Source organism: Lithobates pipiens, unplaced genomic scaffold (genome assembly GCF_037356315.1).
Source record: "Lithobates pipiens isolate NorthernLeopardFrog02 unplaced genomic scaffold, aLitPip1_a1.2 Scaffold_16, whole genome shotgun sequence".
Taxonomy (NCBI): Eukaryota; Metazoa; Chordata; class Amphibia; order Anura; family Ranidae; genus Lithobates; species Lithobates pipiens.
The window spans coordinates 16,640,017-16,658,129 of NW_027507748.1; the positions used below are offsets into that span (position 1 = coordinate 16,640,017).

General features: G+C 45.7%; 1 protein-coding gene across 1 annotated transcript; it reads right to left on the reverse strand.

Annotated features, from left to right (window-relative positions):
* Positions 1-3,988: 3,988 nt before the first annotated feature.
* On the reverse strand, positions 3,989-17,990 carry LOC143981634 (transcription initiation factor TFIID subunit 13-like). Its single transcript, XM_077479626.1, has 4 exons — positions 17,835-17,990; positions 15,722-15,800; positions 6,806-6,903; positions 3,989-4,304 (listed from the first exon to the last, which is right to left on the reverse strand). Exons 1-4 carry the CDS (start codon positions 17,859-17,861, stop codon positions 4,134-4,136), a joined length of 375 nt encoding a protein of 124 aa, XP_077335752.1. The 5' UTR covers positions 17,862-17,990; the 3' UTR covers positions 3,989-4,133.
* Between the last annotated feature and the right edge of the window lie 123 nt (positions 17,991-18,113).

Sequence of the window (18,113 nt, forward strand, 5' to 3'; positions counted from 1 at the left end):
TACTCAGGAGAAGCAGCAGAATTTATTTTGGGGTGTCATTTCACATATGCCCATAGCATGTGTGAGCAATATATCATTTAGTGACAACTTTGTTTAAAATAAAAAAAAAAAAAAAAAGTTTGTAATTTTCCCGCAACTTGTGGCAAAATATAAAATATTCCATGAACTCAACATGCCTCTCAGCAAATATCTTGGGGTGTCTACTTTCTAAAATGGGGTCATTTGTGGGGGTTTTGTGCCATCTTGGCATTTTATGGCCTTCAAAACTGTAATAGGTAGTGAGAAGTGAACTCAAAAATTTACGCCCTTAGAAAGCCTGAAGGCGGTGCTTGGTTTTCGGGACCCCGTACGCGGCTAGGCTCCCAAAAAGTCCCACATATGTGGTATCCCCGTACTCAGGAGAAGCAGCAGAATTTATTTTGGGGTGTCATTTCACATATGCCCATAGCATGTGTGAGCAATATATCATTTAGTGACAACTTTGTGTAAAAAAAAAAAAAAATTTTTTTTTTGTCATTATTCAATCGCTTGAGGCAAAAAAATAAAATATTCAATGGGCTCAACATGCCTCTTATCAGTTTCCTTAGGGGGTCTACTTTCCAAAATGGGGTCATTTGGGGGGGTTTTGTACTGCCCTGCCATTTTAGCACCTCAAGAAATGAGATAGGCAGTCGTAAACTAAAAGCTGCGTAAATTCCAGAAAACGTACCTTAGTTTGTAGATGTGACAACTTTTGCGCAAACCAATAAATATACAATTATTGACTTTTTTTTTACCAAAGACATGTGGCTGAATACATTTTGGCCTAAATGTATGACTAAAATTGAGTTTATTGGATTTTTCTAATAACAAAAAGTAGAAAATATCATTTTTTTTTCAAAATTTGCGGTCTTTTTACGTTTATATCGCAAAAAATAAAAATCGCAGAGGCAATCAAATACCATCAAAAGAAAGCTCTATTTGTGGGAAGAAAAGGACGCAAATTTTGTTTGGGTACAACATTGCATGACCGCGCAATTACCAGTTAAAGCAGCGCAGTGCCAAAGTGTAAAAAGACCTCTGGTCATTTACCAGCAAAATGGTCCGGTCTGAAAGTGGTTAATTTAGAAAGGCCAGAAGACATAGGATACCAACAGTCATTCAAGAATCGGAGCATAGTAGGGAACATTACAGCCGAGTCCCAATACAAAAATGAATGGGTGTAGGAAGTATGGTCCCATGAGTCTATTGACGCCCCCTCCCGGCAAAGTAGGTCCATGCTGTAGCCGTCATTCGGCTATAGCACGGATCTGAAGCGGTTAAGACATGTAGACAACATGAACACCCATAAGACCCACATCGTATACAGGCTGGGCGACAAAGTTTTACCCAAAGTGGGGGCTGTACGCGATACGGTTTTGACTCCCGTGGAGAGAATTTCATCATAAATTGGGTCGCTAGACAGAACCGGTAAATATTTTAAAACGATATTTTTAATTTTATTGAACTAAATGGGGTAGAAAAAAAAACAAAAAACGGGAATTTGGTTGGGGTTTTAGGATTCCACCTCAAATTTGTTATAGTTTGTGGTACTATTTTTATCTCGTTATTTCTTGTTTTGTTTCTTTTGCTGTCGCATAGTAAATGCGACCGTGAGGTATTGCCAGCGATATCCATGGCTCCTATGTAGTGTTGGTCTGGAATAACCTCTGTCCTCCGAAATGTTTAAACGTAATTTCTGCTTCCCGTTTATAGTCATTGCTATCGCTGCAAATTCGTTTTAGTCTCAAGAATCGTCCGACAGGGATACCTCTTAAAGCGGGAGTTCCGCCGTTTTTGTTTTTTTTTTTTGTTTTTTTTTTTATTAAAAGCCAACAGCTACAAATACTGCAGCTGCTGACTTTTAAAATAATGACACTTACCCGCCCAGCACGCCCGCGATGTCGACACCCGAAGCCGATCTCTCAAAACGTCTCTCGGGTGCTGCCGCCGCCATCTTGGGTATGGGAATCAGGAAGTGGAGCCTTGCGGCTTAATTTCCCAGTTCCCTACTGCGCATGCGCAATAAGGACGCTCCCCGCTGCCTCTGGGATCTGTGTGTTTCCCAGCAGACAGCGGGGGACCTTCGGAAAGGGGCGTAGATTCTGCAGATATCTATCCCGGAAGTGGGTGCAGATACCTGTACTGTACAGGTACCTGCACCCCCCTCCCCCCTGAAAGGTGCCAATTGTGGCGCCGGAGGGGGGGGAGGGTTCCAATGAGCGGAAGCTCCACTTTAACGTGTATTTGGAGTGGCTGGAATCTGCTCATAAGAGCGCATTACCAGCCATAGATTTCCTGAAAAGACTTGTGAGCACTTTGCTGCCTTCACCGTTTAAACTTGCATCCAAAAAGTCAATAGAAATGGAGCTGCTGTGACCTGTGAATCTCGGATTTCAATCGTTATCGTTTAAATATGACAACCATAGCTCCCGACTGTCCCTGATTTCGAGGGACTGTCCCTCATTCCTCCTCATTTTGGTCTGATCTATATAGTTGAATATAAAATGCACTTTTTATCTATCAAACAGCGTTTTACAGCACTAAACCTATCATCTGATTTATAAATTGCTGTATTTGTAAATTCCAAAAGCCAATATAAAGGAATAGTAGTGGTAAAAAAAAAAAAAAAAAAAAAAAAAAAAAGCACTTGTGGGTTTTACCAAACTTGTTTTTTTTTATATAAAGATCAATATAATAATCAGGATCTCCTTCCTCCTGCTGGTGATCCCTCTAGTGATATGAAGATCTATATAGAGGAATCAGGACCTCCTTCCTCCTGCTGGTGACCCCTCTAGTGATATGAAGATCTATATAGAGGAATCAGGACCTCCTTCCTCCTGCTGGGGATCCCTCTAGTAATATAAATACCTATATAGATGAATTAGGACCTCTTTCCTCCCTCTGGTGACCCCTCTAGTGATATAAAGATCTACATAGAGGAATCAGGACCTCCTGCTGATGATCCCTCTAGTGATATACAGACCTATATATAGGGATCCCTCTAGTGATATAAAGATCTACATAGAGGAATCAGGACCTCCTGCTGATGATCCCTCTAGTGATATACAGACCTATATATAGGGATCCCTCTAGTGATATAAAAGGTCTATAAACAGGAATCAGGACCTCCTTCCTCATTGTGATCCCTCTAGAGCAGCGATAGCGAATCCATGGCACGCAGAGCCATCTCTGTGCGTGTGTGAGTCCTGTACGGAGATTGCTTACTCTGATTTCACTGCACACTGTGAGCTTCTCACATTGTGCATTAGAAGCTGCAGCAAATCAGATTCCAGACTCATTTCCTGGCTGGAAAACAACCAGTGTTATCCAATCATGGCCAGACTTGACTGTCCCCGCCCCTGTCATTTATTGAGATTTCCAGTTCTGGAGGTTCAGCATCACATGCAGGCGATACCTAGAGCAGTCTGCATGCAAATTCATTCTTCCTAGTACCGCCCTCTCCTCCAGACTCACACCCACCCATCAAGGCATTGTGATGTTTGCATAATTCCTCCCAAGAGCCAGCAAATGATTTGCCTTAGAGCCCTTCAGAGGAGTACAGAGGCCCGATGTTATCAGGAAGCTACGTACAGCACTCTGCTGCCTCCTCCTACCGGCCATGATCCGCCTGCATTGCATAGAGAATATGTACAGCGCTCTGCTGGCTCTTCCCGCCAGCCATGATCTGTACAGCGCTCTGCTGGCTCCTCCCGCCAGCCATGATCTGTACAGCGCTCTGCTGGCTCCTCCCGCCAGCCATGATCCGCCTGCATTGCATAGAGAAGTACAAAGAATCAGTGATGAGGTCACTGGGTCTAAAATCACGGCTGAAAACTGAAGGGTTTCATTTTAAAAAAGTCACTGTTGATGATGGAGAGGAACCAAGGAAGGCCACAATATGGGCACACTTCAGCTTTAATTAAATGTAAATTGAATTACTTAAAAAAAAAAAAAATAATAATAATAATAAAAAGACAAATAAAAATATGTTTATTGGGTTTTCCTTGTAACAATATTTACATTAAAAAAAAAAAAAATAATCCTACCCATACCCCACACTGGGGACACACTGTTCAAACATGCGATGAATCAAATGCACCATAACGGGTTGCTCAGGAACCGTAGTTGGCCTCATCGAACGCCTTCCTGGCGCGTTTCAGTTCCTCATTCATGGTCAGCAGATCCTTCACTCTGGCAAACTTCCGCGGGTCCTTCCGGATCAGAAACACAATATCCTCCACCTGGAACCGCCCCTGACGCCCGATGGACATGGCCTTGTGTGTCTAGGGAAAGATGTGTAGAAGAATCAATATTATAAGACTACTGAAGACACAAGGAAAAAAAAAAAAAAAATCATAAAAATATATTAAATGGCCCGGTCATCAGATATATTTTTTCGTGTATACAGTGCCTTGAAAAAAGTATTCACACCCCTTGAAATTTTCCACATGTTGTCATGTTACGCCCAAAAAACAAATGTATTTTATTTGATAGACCAACAAAGCATCACATAAATTGTGAAGTGGAAGGAAAATGGTTTAAGTCCCTTTTTCCTACATATAGGGCTTTCTTTTGGGGTATTTAATCACCACCGGCGTTTCTTTTTTTGGTAAAACAAACAAAAAATAAAATAAAAAACAGCGTGATGTGTGGGGGTGGGGGGTTTACCCAGATATCAAACAATGGGATGGGATCTGGGCGGGTAACTATGTATGTGGCCCTGCCCACTTAAGCAGCCCAATCATTGGCTGGTGTTTGATAGCTGCAGGTCCCGTCCCCCCCCCCCAGACATCACTCTGAATTCTGACAGCTGGTCTCTGCATTCAGTTACATATAATGTAAGTAAAACTGACAAATCGGCTCAGTGTGAAACCTGCCAGTTCCAACCACCAGTGCGAATTGCCACCTGCAAAAATAAAAATAAAAAATTGGCATCATATCGGCCGGCCCGGATTTCTAAATATCAGCATCGGCCAGAGAAGAACCCATATCGGTCGACCTCTAACGGTGAGTTTTTTTGCAGTGGTAATTTTATCTCACGATTTTTGGAAAAATAAAGACATTAACCGCCCACCATAGAGATACTGCGGCAGGGCGGCCGCTCTGTGCCAGATCAGGTACCTAGTGTGTGTGATCGGACATGTCCGGGTCTGGGGCATATGCGCCGATGGCACCCTGCTCCTACTACACAGCTGGAGCCCAGTGGCGGGTAGCATGGACTCTATGTCCATGGGCGCCAGCCAATTACACAGTACACAGGCCAAAAGACAACATGCCTACATGAACAAGGCAGACCGCCGTTCTGCTAGAAGGGAAGGTACTGCTCTTGCGTTTATGCAAAGCAGGGACACGGATCTTAGCCTTCCCCTAGTCCAGGGATATGCAATTAGCGGACCACCAGCTGATGCAAAACTACAAGTCCCATCATGCCTCTGGGTGTCATGCTTGTGGCTGTCAGAGTCTTGCTATGCCTCATGGGACTTTTAGTTCTGCAACAGCTGGAGGTCCGCTAATTGCATATCCCGGGCCCTAGTCCATGGGTGCTCAACCTGTGGCCCTCCGGCTGTTGTCCTACTACAAGTCCCACCATGCTTGTACTTTTCCGCTATGCATCATGGGACTTGTAGTTCTGCAACAGCTGGGAGGACCATAGGTTGAGGATCCATGCCCTAGTCAAAGCACCTCCCCCACAGTGAGTAAGCACTCCCTAGAACACAGTTAAACCCCTTTGATCACCCCTGATGTTAACCCCTTCCCAGCCAGTGTCATTAGTACAGCGACAGTGCATATTTTTTAGCACTGATCACTGTATTAGTGTCACTGGTCCTCAGGTGTCGGATTTGTCCGCCACAATATTGAAGTCCCGCTATAAGTAGCTGATCACCGCCATTACTAGAAAAAAATAAATAAATAAATAAAAAATGAATCCCAGTTTGACACTAACTTTTGCGCATACCAATCAATATACACTTATTGGGCTATTTTTACCATAAACATGTTGTAGAATAGATATTGGCCTAAATTTATGAAAAAATGTTATTGGGTATGAAAAACAAAAAATAAAAATAAAAAAAACAACATTTTATTTGGGTACAGCATCGCACAACCGTGCAATTGTCAGTTAAAGTATTGCAGTGCCATATCGTAAAAAAATGGCCTGGTCATGAAGGGGAGTAAATCTTCTGGAACTGAAATGGTTAAGACTTTTTTGTTCACATTTTTTTTTACATGCTGTCACCAGTACAGTACAGACTGGTGACAGTATGTTAAAAAAATTTTTTTCAAATATAATACATCGTTTATTTTTATTTTTTTACACACCAATTGCTTATAACCATGAATTTTACAGTTATAAGCAACCATGTTTTTCTAAATGAAAACCATTCAGTGTTTACTATTGTGATTGGCCACAGTTACTCACATGGTACAGATGGGCTGTGACTGTCTGTACCATGTGATCACTGTGACCAATCAATCACAAAACTCATCACAATAGTACACATGAATGGAACTGTCATGTGATCTGCTGTGATTGGCCAGCACAGTGATGTCATCAGGGTTAGAAGATATCCAAACCCCAAAAACCATAATGTAATATACTGCAGCTTCTCAGTCTTGTGAAATATTCGTTTTCTTTTTTCAGGATCAAGTACAGGAAATACCTGTTTATCCGGCCACAATTGGTGTTCTTGCACCTCACTGCTAAGCTGCAATATATAAATTTTTTGGATGTACAAATGTGTGATATTTACAGCGGCAAGCAACATAGATGATTTATACCGACCATTTCAGTGAGGAATTCTATCACCAGATCCTCCAGAATATCCACAGACTCTGTATACGGGTTCTGATCGTCTCCGAATCCATACATCATACAGCGCACTGCAGGAGAGAGCAGACCGTCAGTACGGGCGACACCATTTCATTGGCTCCACCAGTAAATAACACCACACTGATCATACTGGGCTCACCAGAAAGTGATGATGTACTAAGCTACAGCAACCAAATTTCAGTTTACAGAAGTAAGCCACATGACCAATGACATTAGTATCAGTTGCTATAGCTAGTGCATATTACTCGGCATTCTAAGAAAAGTCACTTATTTTGCCCTATACACACAGTGGTTTCATACAATTGCGCTCTAGGTCTGTAGCCTAGACACGGCTGGCTTTCTTATGAAAGCGGGTAGTGCGCCTCAGTCACTGGATTGCTTTCAGAAGCGGTGGGAGGGGGGGATGTCCACCTTCCCCCCTCTGCTGCGGCCAGATGGTCACAAAGGCTAACAGAGATTAGATCGTCTCTGATCACCTCCATGGCCTTGGAGGGCCAAAGAGATGTCATGACATCACCATAGAAAGATGATCATTAGAGGAGACACTGAGGAGCAGTACCCAGTATTGTCAGTCTTCATCAACGGGTGGCAACCAATCAACAATGGATTGGAGGGTCTTACCTCCCCTAGGGGCCCAATATCTTGCTGACACCAATGAACTAAAGGACTAAGTTTCCTGGGGGTCACTATACCACCAACACCAATGATTTTGGGTGGGGTTATTCTTATTTAGGGGCCACAATCCCACTGACACCAACGATTTAAGGGTCTATTCTCCCCTGGGGCCCTGATCTCACTGACGCCAACGATTTAAGGGTCTATTGTCCATTGGGGCCCTGATCTCACTGACACCAATGATTTAGGGGTCTATTGGGGCCCTAATCTCACTGACACCAATGATTTAGGGGTCTATTGTCCATTGGGGCCCTGATCTCACTAACACCAATGATTTAGGGGTCTATTGTCCATTGGGGCCCTGATCTCACTAACACCAATGATTTAGGGGTCTATTGTCCATTGGGGCCCTGATCTCACTGACACCAATGATTTAGGGGTCTATTGGGGCCCTGATCTCACTGACACCAATGATTTAGGGGTCTATTGGGGCCCTAATCTCACTGACACCAATGATTTAGGGGTCTATTGTCCATTGGGGCCCTGATCTCACTAACACCAATGATTTAGGGGTCTATTGTCCATTGGGGCCCTGATCTCACTAACACCAATGATTTAGGGGTCTATTGTCCATTGGGGCCCTGATCTCACTGACACCAATGATTTAGGGGTCTATTGGGGCCCTGATCTCACTGACACCAATGATTTAGGGGTCTATTGGGGCCCTGATCTCACTGACACCAATGATTTAGGGGTCTATTGGGGCCCTGATCTCACTGACACCAATGATTTAGGGGTCTATTGTCCATTAGGGCCCCGATCTCACTGACACCAATGATTTATCCCATGAGAACCGAGGACCTATTCTCTCCGAGGGTAATTATCCCACTCACACCAATGATTTGGGGGTCTATTCACCCCCGGGGCCCTGATCTCACCGAAACCAATGATTTGGGGTTATTACACCCTGGGTGCCACAATCCTACGAACACCATTGATTTGGGGGTCTAGTCTCTTCTCTGAAGGGGCCATTATCACTCTTACACAAATAAATCAAGCCATTCACTACCGGGGGGGGGGGGAGTATTTTACCGACACCAATGACTTGAACCATTTTTTCTGGGGTTCACCATACAATTGACACTAATGATTTGGAGAGTTATCCTCACCGGGGTCCCGATTCCACAGACACTGATGAACTGAGAGACCATTCTCACACTATTTCACTGACACAAACGATCTGAAGAACTATTTTTTCCTGGGGTTTGCTACCCCACTGACTCCAAAAGATGCTGGGAGCGATTCTCCTGTGTGGGGGGGGCACTATCTTACTGACACCAATGATTTGAAGGAATACTTTTTTCCTGGAGTTCACTATCCCAATGACACAATGATTTTGGGGAGGGGCTATTCACCAGGGGCCACAATCCCACTGATATCAATGATTTGGCGGTCTATTCCAAAGTCATTTACAGGTAAGCTTTTAAAATAATCCTATTTTCTTTATCGTACATCACGGGACACAGAGCCATAGTAATAACTATGTGGGACTTCCCATAGCAATGCTATTTAAGGGGGGGGGAGACACAACCAGCAGGGCGCCATCAGACTTGAGGATCTATACCGCTGCCAGCAGCTCACTGCACCCAAAGGTAATATCCTCATGCCTCTTTACATCCACCTGATAAAATATGGTGAATGTATCTACTGAAGACCAAGTTGCGGCCTTACAGGTCTGAGCCATTAAGGCTTGATGATGCACTGCCCCAGAAGCACTAACCGCTCTGGTAGAGTGTGCTTTGACCTGAAAAGGTGGAACCTTACCTTTTAAACCATAGGCCTGAATTATAACTTGCCGAATCCACTTAGAAATAGTGGATATCGACACCGCCTGTCCTTTCCTAGGACTCTCTGGCAGCACAACTAAGAAGACATCAGTCTTCTGGATCTGAGTAGTCGACTTTAAATAGACTTTGACCGTTTTCACCCCTTGCATAAAAACCCGGACAAAACAATGCGAAGCAAGCCATCTATGAAACAAGATGAGACTTGGCCCTTAATAGTACTCAAGGCCAGCTTCATCTCTACCCCTAATTGTAGAAAAGCAGGAATTCTGCCTATGCTATACGTCTGAGGGTGCCAACCCTTCGACTCACACCAGGAAGCATAAGCCCTCTAGACTCTATAATTATATAGTTCTGGAAGCTGGCTTCCTTGCATTAATTAAAGGTTGAGATAACTGACCCGGATAGCCCACATTTCTTCAGAATGTGGGTTTTAATAGCCAATGTGTTAAATTTAGAGTTTGTAAGGTAGGATGGAATATTGGCCCCTGCGAGAGTAAGTCTGTATGCAGTGGAAGGGACCATGGATCCCCCACCGCCATCCTTATGATTTCTGCATACCAGGACCTTCTGGGCCATGCCGGGGCTACAAGAATCACTGGCTTTCTTTACAGCTTGATCCTGCAAAGAAGCTGTGGCAGCAGCTGAATAGGGGGAAATGTATAAATCAGTGATAACTGATCCCACTGGGTCACCAACGCATCTGTTCCGCATGCGAGTGGATCCCTTGTCCTAGACGCAAAGTTGACCGACTTCACGTTGAACCTGGACGCCAAAAGATCCACTTCCAGGGTCCTCCATCTTTGGCAAATAAGACATAAAAATGTCGGGGTGAAGGGACCATTCCCCCGGAAACAACTGCTGGCGACTCAAGTAGTCTGCCTCCCAATTCTCTACTCCCGGAATAAAGACTTCCTTTCTGCCCAAGCTCGAATATGGTTCACCTCCGTCTGAGCTGCGAGACTCTTGGTGCCTCCTTGGTGATTGATACAAGCCACAGCTGTGGCATTGTCAGTTTGGATCCTGACAGGACAACCCCATAACCTAAATTTCCAGGCCTTCAGAGCCAGACGCGCTGCCCGAATCTCTAGGATGCTGGACGAGGTTCTTTCCGTTATTGACCACTGTCCCTGGACAGTTGTCTTTTCTAGTAACCGGAAAATCTGGCATCTGTTACCACTTTCCAGATAACTGGTATGAAGAATTTTCCCTTCAGCAGATTCTAGAATACCAACCACCTCCTTGGGGACAGTCTCATTGGCAAATCTAGAGCTTGGACCCTTGTAGGATTGAAACCACCGACCTGATCGACTCCATGTGAAAAGAGCGGACCTTCAGGAATAGATTCAGATTTTTGAGATCTAGAATGGGTCTGACATCTCCATTCGGTTTTGGTACCGTGAAGAGGTTTGAATAGAACCCCTAACCTTGCTCTTCTGTGGGAATTTCCACAATCACCCCCTGAGCCAGTAATCAGTCTAATGCCTGAAACAGAGATTGCCTTTTCCCTGGATCTTTGGGAACGTTTGACTTCAGAAAACGAAGCGGTGGAAACTCCAATTTGCAACCAAGAGCGATTGTGGAGATGACCCATCTGTCCTGAATTTCCTCCAGCCAGATGTCTGAGTATTGCAGAAGTCTCCCCCCCCCCCAGCCTGACGGGGGGGGGGGGGGGGCACCTCTTCATGATGAGGCTTTATAATTCTGTTTTGCAGGTTTCTGCCCCCAGGACTTCTTTTGTCCTTGGGGCTGACCCTGAGGCTTTCCTCTAGACCCTGATGGTGGAGGCTGTCGTGACTACCTAGAGGCCGATGCTGCTGTCCCTGGAGAAGAGAACCATTTAAATGAGGGACGTCTACTCCTCCTTTTTATTGGCAAGAGGTTACTTTTCCCACTTGAAATTTTTTGGATGTACTTGTCCAAATCATCCCCAAATAGCCAATCCCCATGAAAAGGAAAACCAGTTAGGAGCCTTTTGCATGGCGCTTCGGCTGACCAATTTTTCAACCACAGGATCCTACGCACATGCACAAGCATAAGCCGAGATGCCTGGTGAATAGAATCTTTCATGGCATCAATAACAAAACATAATGTCCTTGGCAGTTCGGCCAAGTCCCTGACCTATTGCACAGAATAGCTCTTTAAGGACCTCTTTAAACTGGTCCTTCAAGGATTCACAGATGTCTACTGCAGCGACTGCAGGCTGAGTAACCGCACTTGCCAAAGAAAAAGAGGATTTTAACAGGAAATCCAACCTTTTATCTGTTGGATCTTTAAGCATTTGTGCATTGTCTACTGGACAACTTAGACTTTTATTCACACTGGATATGGCAGTGTCAACTGCTGCTACATTCCACCTTTTGGTGAATTTCTCCTCCATGGGATAAAGCACTGAAAACCTTTTTGGAGGGAGAAAATGCTTATCCGGATGATCCCATTTAGCATAAATAAGCTGTTCTCAGTAATACATGGACAGTAAACGCATGCGAAGTCTGCGGAGGTATTAATAAAACCCAAAGAAGAAACAGAACTTTCGGCTGACTCAGCTAGGGGCAGCTTGAAAGCAGAACGAACCATTTCTATAAGAGACTGCACCAGCAATTTTTCAGCTTGTGGGGCTGAAAAGGGTTCATCCACTGTTGATTCCTCCGAAGAGGAGTCATTGGATTGCCTTTCCTCCTGATCCCCTGAGGGTAACCCCTCATCCTCTACCCACAGTTCCCTTGATAAAGGGTCTGAGGTGGGGGAGAGGGATCTACCACGCTTCCTATCCCTTTGGATGGAAGATGCGATTAAAGCCGCCAATCTTTCCTCTGCCCCAACAGGGCGGAGAAAAGGGCATCTTCGGTCACGTATACAGGGGCTGAGAGGTTAGAAGCAGCGACAGCACCCACTGGTTCCAATGACACCCTGGCTAGCCACTTCTGGTATTTCAGGAGAAGATGACCATGTGGAGGCATGACTAGAGTCCTCAGCGCCTGGGGGCGATGCTTTAGGCACTTTTTTAGAGGTGTTTGCACCAGCCTTTTTGGGAGGCATAGTCCTAAGCACAAAAGTAGAGGTATTACGTAAATGCACTACTTGCTGAACTATAGTCTAGCAACAGAATGCTGCTAATAAAAGTTCAACCTGGTGCTCCAATTTGGGAATGACTGCATGCAGCGCCTTATGTGCCCCCACCGCTCCCGTGTGATTAAAAGCTGTACTCTCCAGCTCTGAGGAGAGTCTGCTTTCTGGACTCCGGTTCCCCTGCGCTGTGTCCCCTCATGGATGCTACGTCCCGCACACGGCACCACACCTAGGCCACGCTCCCTCCGTCACCAGCCCCCAATCTGTTTTCAAATTTCAAACAGTTCCCGAATGCGCGACATTCTAGTGTGTTAAACGGCAGACCCAGCAAGAGGGGAGGAGAGACGAGCCTAATGGTGCTTACTTGAGCAGTGTGGGGGGAACAAAAAATAAATAAAATTGGACACTTACCTGTCCCAGGGTCCAGTGATGCGGGGAATCAAAGTCCTCGCTTGTCTTCCCCTCTGCTCGTTGGTGCCGGCATTGTAATTGTGGGCGCCTGGCTGTGGCTTCACAGCCGGGCACCCACTGCCCATGTGCGAGCGGCGCCGTGACTGGCCTCGCAATCATCTGGGACCCGAGACGTGTCCCAGATGATTGACAAGAGGGAGGGGGCAGAGTTGATGTCCTTTCCTGTGCCGAGGAAAGTGACTTCAAGAGCCCAGGTGCTGGAGGAGGCAGACTACGAGGGACCCCCTAGCAACAGGCATTTAGAGGCGAGTTAAAAAAAAAATCTCCAAAATTTTTTTTGAATGCACATAAATTACATTTTTTTTTTTTAGGGTGGAACTCCACTTTAAGGTATGTGCATTTACTCCCTCTAGTGGAGACTTAAAGCATGACAACATTTTACCCAAGGAAGAAAAACCATAGGTGGACTTTTTACAGTTCTTAGGCCGCGTACACACGGGCGGATTGTCTGGCCAACTAAGTTCGTCAGACAATCCGACAGACAGTCCGTTCAAAATTTGCATGAACGGACTTGACCACACACGATGAGCAGACAGTCCGCTGAAAGCTTGCGCGATGACGTGTACAGCACGTACGACGGGACTAGAAAAACGACGTCCAATACACTGCAATGCAACCTTCGGCCGTGTAAATCCTTTCTGAGCATGCGCCATACTTAGTCCGTCCAACTTGCCTACACACGAGCGGACTGTCCGCTGAAACCAAGTTTGGACGGACAAAACCAAGTTTGAACGGACTGTCTTACGGAAATTCCGTAAGACTTTGTTCGTCAGATTGTCCGCTGAAAAAGTCAGCTGAAGCCCACACACGAGCGGATTGTCCGCTGAAACACTGTTCAGCGGACTAAGTTGGACAGACAATCCGCCCATGTGTACGCGGCCTTAGGCTTCTACCCTTACCCTCGCTGCAGGATACTGCTGACAACAGACAGATCCAATCTTCACCCATCACGGCTGGCTGTGTTTAGCAAACCTTCAAGGACCCCGTCCCTTTTTATTGGCGTTCCACTCCCTTGGATCTGTATAGCACCCCGCCACGAAAACTATGGTAATGCGAGTATGACCAAAGCACTGAGTCCCAGGGTCCAGCCCTCGAAAGAGGCGTTACAGGCAAAATCTCGTTCTTCTACGAGGCCCGGGTACCGTCCACTTTGGCCTCAGTGGCACATTGGATGGATCCGGTCTGTAGAAGCTGGTTTCAATCCAGTAAAGGATCCTTCCAGCGGAGCTCCTTAGAACATATCTTCCAACGTGACCAACACCTAGGATACTGGCGAAAAAAAACTTTCGCCAGCAGCCCCTTCTGTCTGTGCGTCTCTTGTTACTGAATGTAGTTTACCCCGCCCTGTGTCATTATGCAAAGAAGGGGGGGGGGAGGGGTTGTCCCCGGAGTGTATCTCTGTGTTTGAATAAACAGATGATGTTTTCACCCTACACTGATGCTTCGACAAAGTGACTGGGTGGTAGAGCTGCACGATTCTGGCTAAAATGAGAATCACAATTTTTTTGCTTAGAAGATAGATCACGATTCTCGCAGAGTAACATCATCTTTTACATTGTAACATAAAAAATTGGGCTAACTTTTTGTTTTATTCATTGAAGTGTATTTTTTCAAAAAAAAAAAAAAAAATTGCATTTGAAAGAAAGCTGGGCAAATACAATGTGACATAAATTATTGCAGCAATCGCCATTTTATTCCCTAGGGTCTCTGATAGTAAAAATTATATATATATATATATATATATATATATATATATATATATATATATATATATATAATGTTTGGGGGTTCCAGGTAATTTTCTAGCAAAAAAAAAAAATCTATATATCTATATATATATATATATATCTATATATATATATATATATATATATATATATATATATATATATATATATATATATATAGATTTTAACTTAAAAAAAAGTGTCAGGAAAACATTTGGACTTTAAGTGGTTAAACTTCCTGCATTTACACACAGAAGTTTGATCTAAGGCTTTCACACTGGGGCAGTGCGGGCGTCGGCGGTAAAACACTACTATTTTTAGCGGCGCTTTATCGTTGTTTTAGCGGGGGTAGTTGACTGCAAGCGGGGCGGTTTTAACCCCTGCTAGCGGCCGGAAAAAAAAAAAAAGGGTCAACACCGCCCGCGAAGCACCGTTTTGCTGGCGGTATAGCCGCGCTGCCCCATTGATTTCAATGGGTAGGAGCGGTGAAGGAGTGGTGAATACACCGCTCCTTGCAGGAGTTTTTTTTTTTTTTTTTTTTTTACTTCCTGCCAGTGCACCGCTACAGTGTGAAAGCCCTCGGGGGCTTTCACATTGGAGACACAGCAGAGGCTGTTTCAGGGCATTTTGCAGGCGCTATTTTTAGCGTCTGCAAAGCGCCCCGGTGTGAAAGGGGTCTAAAAAGGAAGTTAGTTACAATGTTCCATGTTGGTACAAACTTGGCAGACTGCCCAGATATTTTCTTTACACACAGAAGTTTATCCCTTTGATCTAAGAAGGAAGCATTAGTTACAATGTTTCCTGCTAACTTGGCAGACTGCCCAGATATTGTCTTTTGACAGCTGAGAAAGCAGATAAAGTCTCTCCACTTGTTATATGAAAGAATCGGCAAACTCTGCATTGGAGAGCATCAGGGGGGGTTGAATCGAGATCACAATTTTTTTTTTTTAACGATTAACTGTGCAGCTCTACTGGGTGGGATTTGGGACCCTGGACCATGCTGGTAATGGACAAAGGAAGTGTATACGGTGGACAGAATAATCTTGAGTATGGGCGGGGGGGGGGGGGGGGGGTCCGTGACAACACCCCTCTGCTTTTTGAATCGGCCCCTTTACTTATCTGCACTAAAAGTCCCAACTTACACTCTTTAGCGAAGAGCCTCTTCCTCCTGCCGAGTCCTCCTTCCGCTCCTCCCGACGTCTCCTCGCTCTCCTCCTCAAACTGGAAAAAGCAGAACGTTAAATAAAGTGTATGTGAGCCTTCACCTTGTAAAACAACCCATTCAGCATAAAATAGCAATGAAAGGCAAAACATTTGAATGTGTGTATGTGTATTTATATATATATATATATATATCTCTCTATCTCGACAAACCCCAGACGCCAGAAATCGCAACCTGGCGCCTAAGCTGCCACCAGCCCACTCACTATTGATGCCCCAGACATGCAGCGCATGAACACTGACTGCCGTCCTCCTCCACACTCAGCGGCACCGTGCTAAGTGTGTGAAACTGACAAGCAACGGAGAGAGGAGGATCTGTCAGATTTGATGCTTGATGTCGGGGTGGGCGGGACCCGGCCGCTATCAAACACCAGCCAATGGGATCTGGGCGGGCCGCTACGTGTATGTGGCCCCGCCCCTTTTCTTAAGCAGCCCAATAGTTGGCTGGTGTTTGATAGCTGCCGAGTCCCACCCACCCCGACATCAAGCTCAAATCTGACATATCCGCCTCTCTGTTACCTGTAAGTTTCACACCCCGGCCGGGTCCCACTCATTCCGACATTAAGCTCAATTCTGACAGCTCCTCTGTTACATTTCAGTAACAGAGTACTCCGTGTGAAACCTGCCAGTGCCACCGCCAATGCCAACCAGTGCCACCACCATCAATACCACCTGCAACCACCAATCAGTGCCACCTGCCACCACCAACCAGTGCCACTTGCCAGTGCCGAGTGTCACCGTCAATCAGTGCCACTTGCCACCACCTACCAGTGCCAACTAGTGCCACCACCAACCAGGGCCACCTGCCACTTCCAAACCAGTGCCACCTGCCAATAGTGCCACCTGCCACTTCCAAACCAGTGCCACCTGCCAATAGTGCCACCTGCCAGTTCCAAACCAGTGTCACCTGCCAATGCCATCTGGCAGTTCCACGTGCCTGCTACCGCCAATCAGTGCCACCTGCCACCGCCAAGCAGTGCCACTTCCCAGTGCCAACCAGTGCAACCTGCCAAAACCTACCAGTGCAACCTGCTACCACCTACCAGTGCAACCTGCCAGTGCCACCTACCAGTGACTAGTGCCACCGCCAACCAGGGCCACCTGCCAGTTCCAAACCAGTGCCACGTGCCAGTGCCACCTGGCAGTTCCATGTGCCTGCCAGTGCCACCCGTTGCCAGCCTTACTCTTTCAGGTCAGCCCATACCCCTGATGTAACAGCGTTTCATTGGAGTTATTGACTGGGTGCTCCATTGTGAGTTAGTAATAGGGGGTGAAAATGAGTGGCCTTACCCCAGGAGCTGACAATCCATACCACTCTTAAAAAAAAACAAAAATAAAACTGGTTCCTAACTTTTTTAACTGGCTCCAAAATTCAAAGCAAATTTGTCAACCCCTGTGTATGTGTGTGTGTGTATATATATATATATATATATATATATATATATATATATATATATATATATATATATATATATATATATATATATACACACACACACACACACACACACACACACCAAAGAATTCAAATTAAATGTCCCCACCCCCCCCCCTTTTTTTATATTATAAATGATTACATTTCTTCTGTTCTCAGCTACACAGAGAGGTGGGGGGAGGGGTGTCAGGACAAGTCTGATCATTGGAGGAGAGCAGGCCAAGTTCCCAGCACAGCTAGAGAACTGACCATGCTGTGCTCTCCTACTTAGCGTGTTTGGAACGATCAGACCTCCTTGGGCACCCCGTCCTTCTCTGCCTCACTCCCTCCTCCCCCGCACATCGGGAAAGGGAAAAGGAGGGAGCCTGCTGCGCTCCTCTCAATGCGGCACCGGTGGAGTGGGCCCCCCCATAGCGACACCACTGGTCCTGTCTAGACTGGGGGGAGGGGGGGGGTCTGCAGGGACTCATCATGGGGAGAGCTGAGTCTGTTTTATTGTGTGTACACAGAGCACACGTGACCTCCACATCGATGGGAGACTCTCACACACACACCAACACAAACCATTCCCATCAATTCATTCCATATTATCATCTCACCGTCTGATCTTCATCCTCATCCGCCATCGTTACTTTCTCCCAACAGCTCCTTCGCTCGCCCACTTCCGGGTGTACATATATGGCGGCCTCTACCTCCGCCCTTTGTTTAAACCACGTGACCAGCTTTTCCACTTTGCAAACATAGGTCGCTGTATATCATGTGATCCATAAGAGCTGCGCGGAGAACTGGGTGTACCAACATGGTTCCGGTTCCTCCGCCCACTACAATTTTAGGTGATCGGATTGGACGGGGGAGGAGACCTGGGAGAAAGTTAGGTT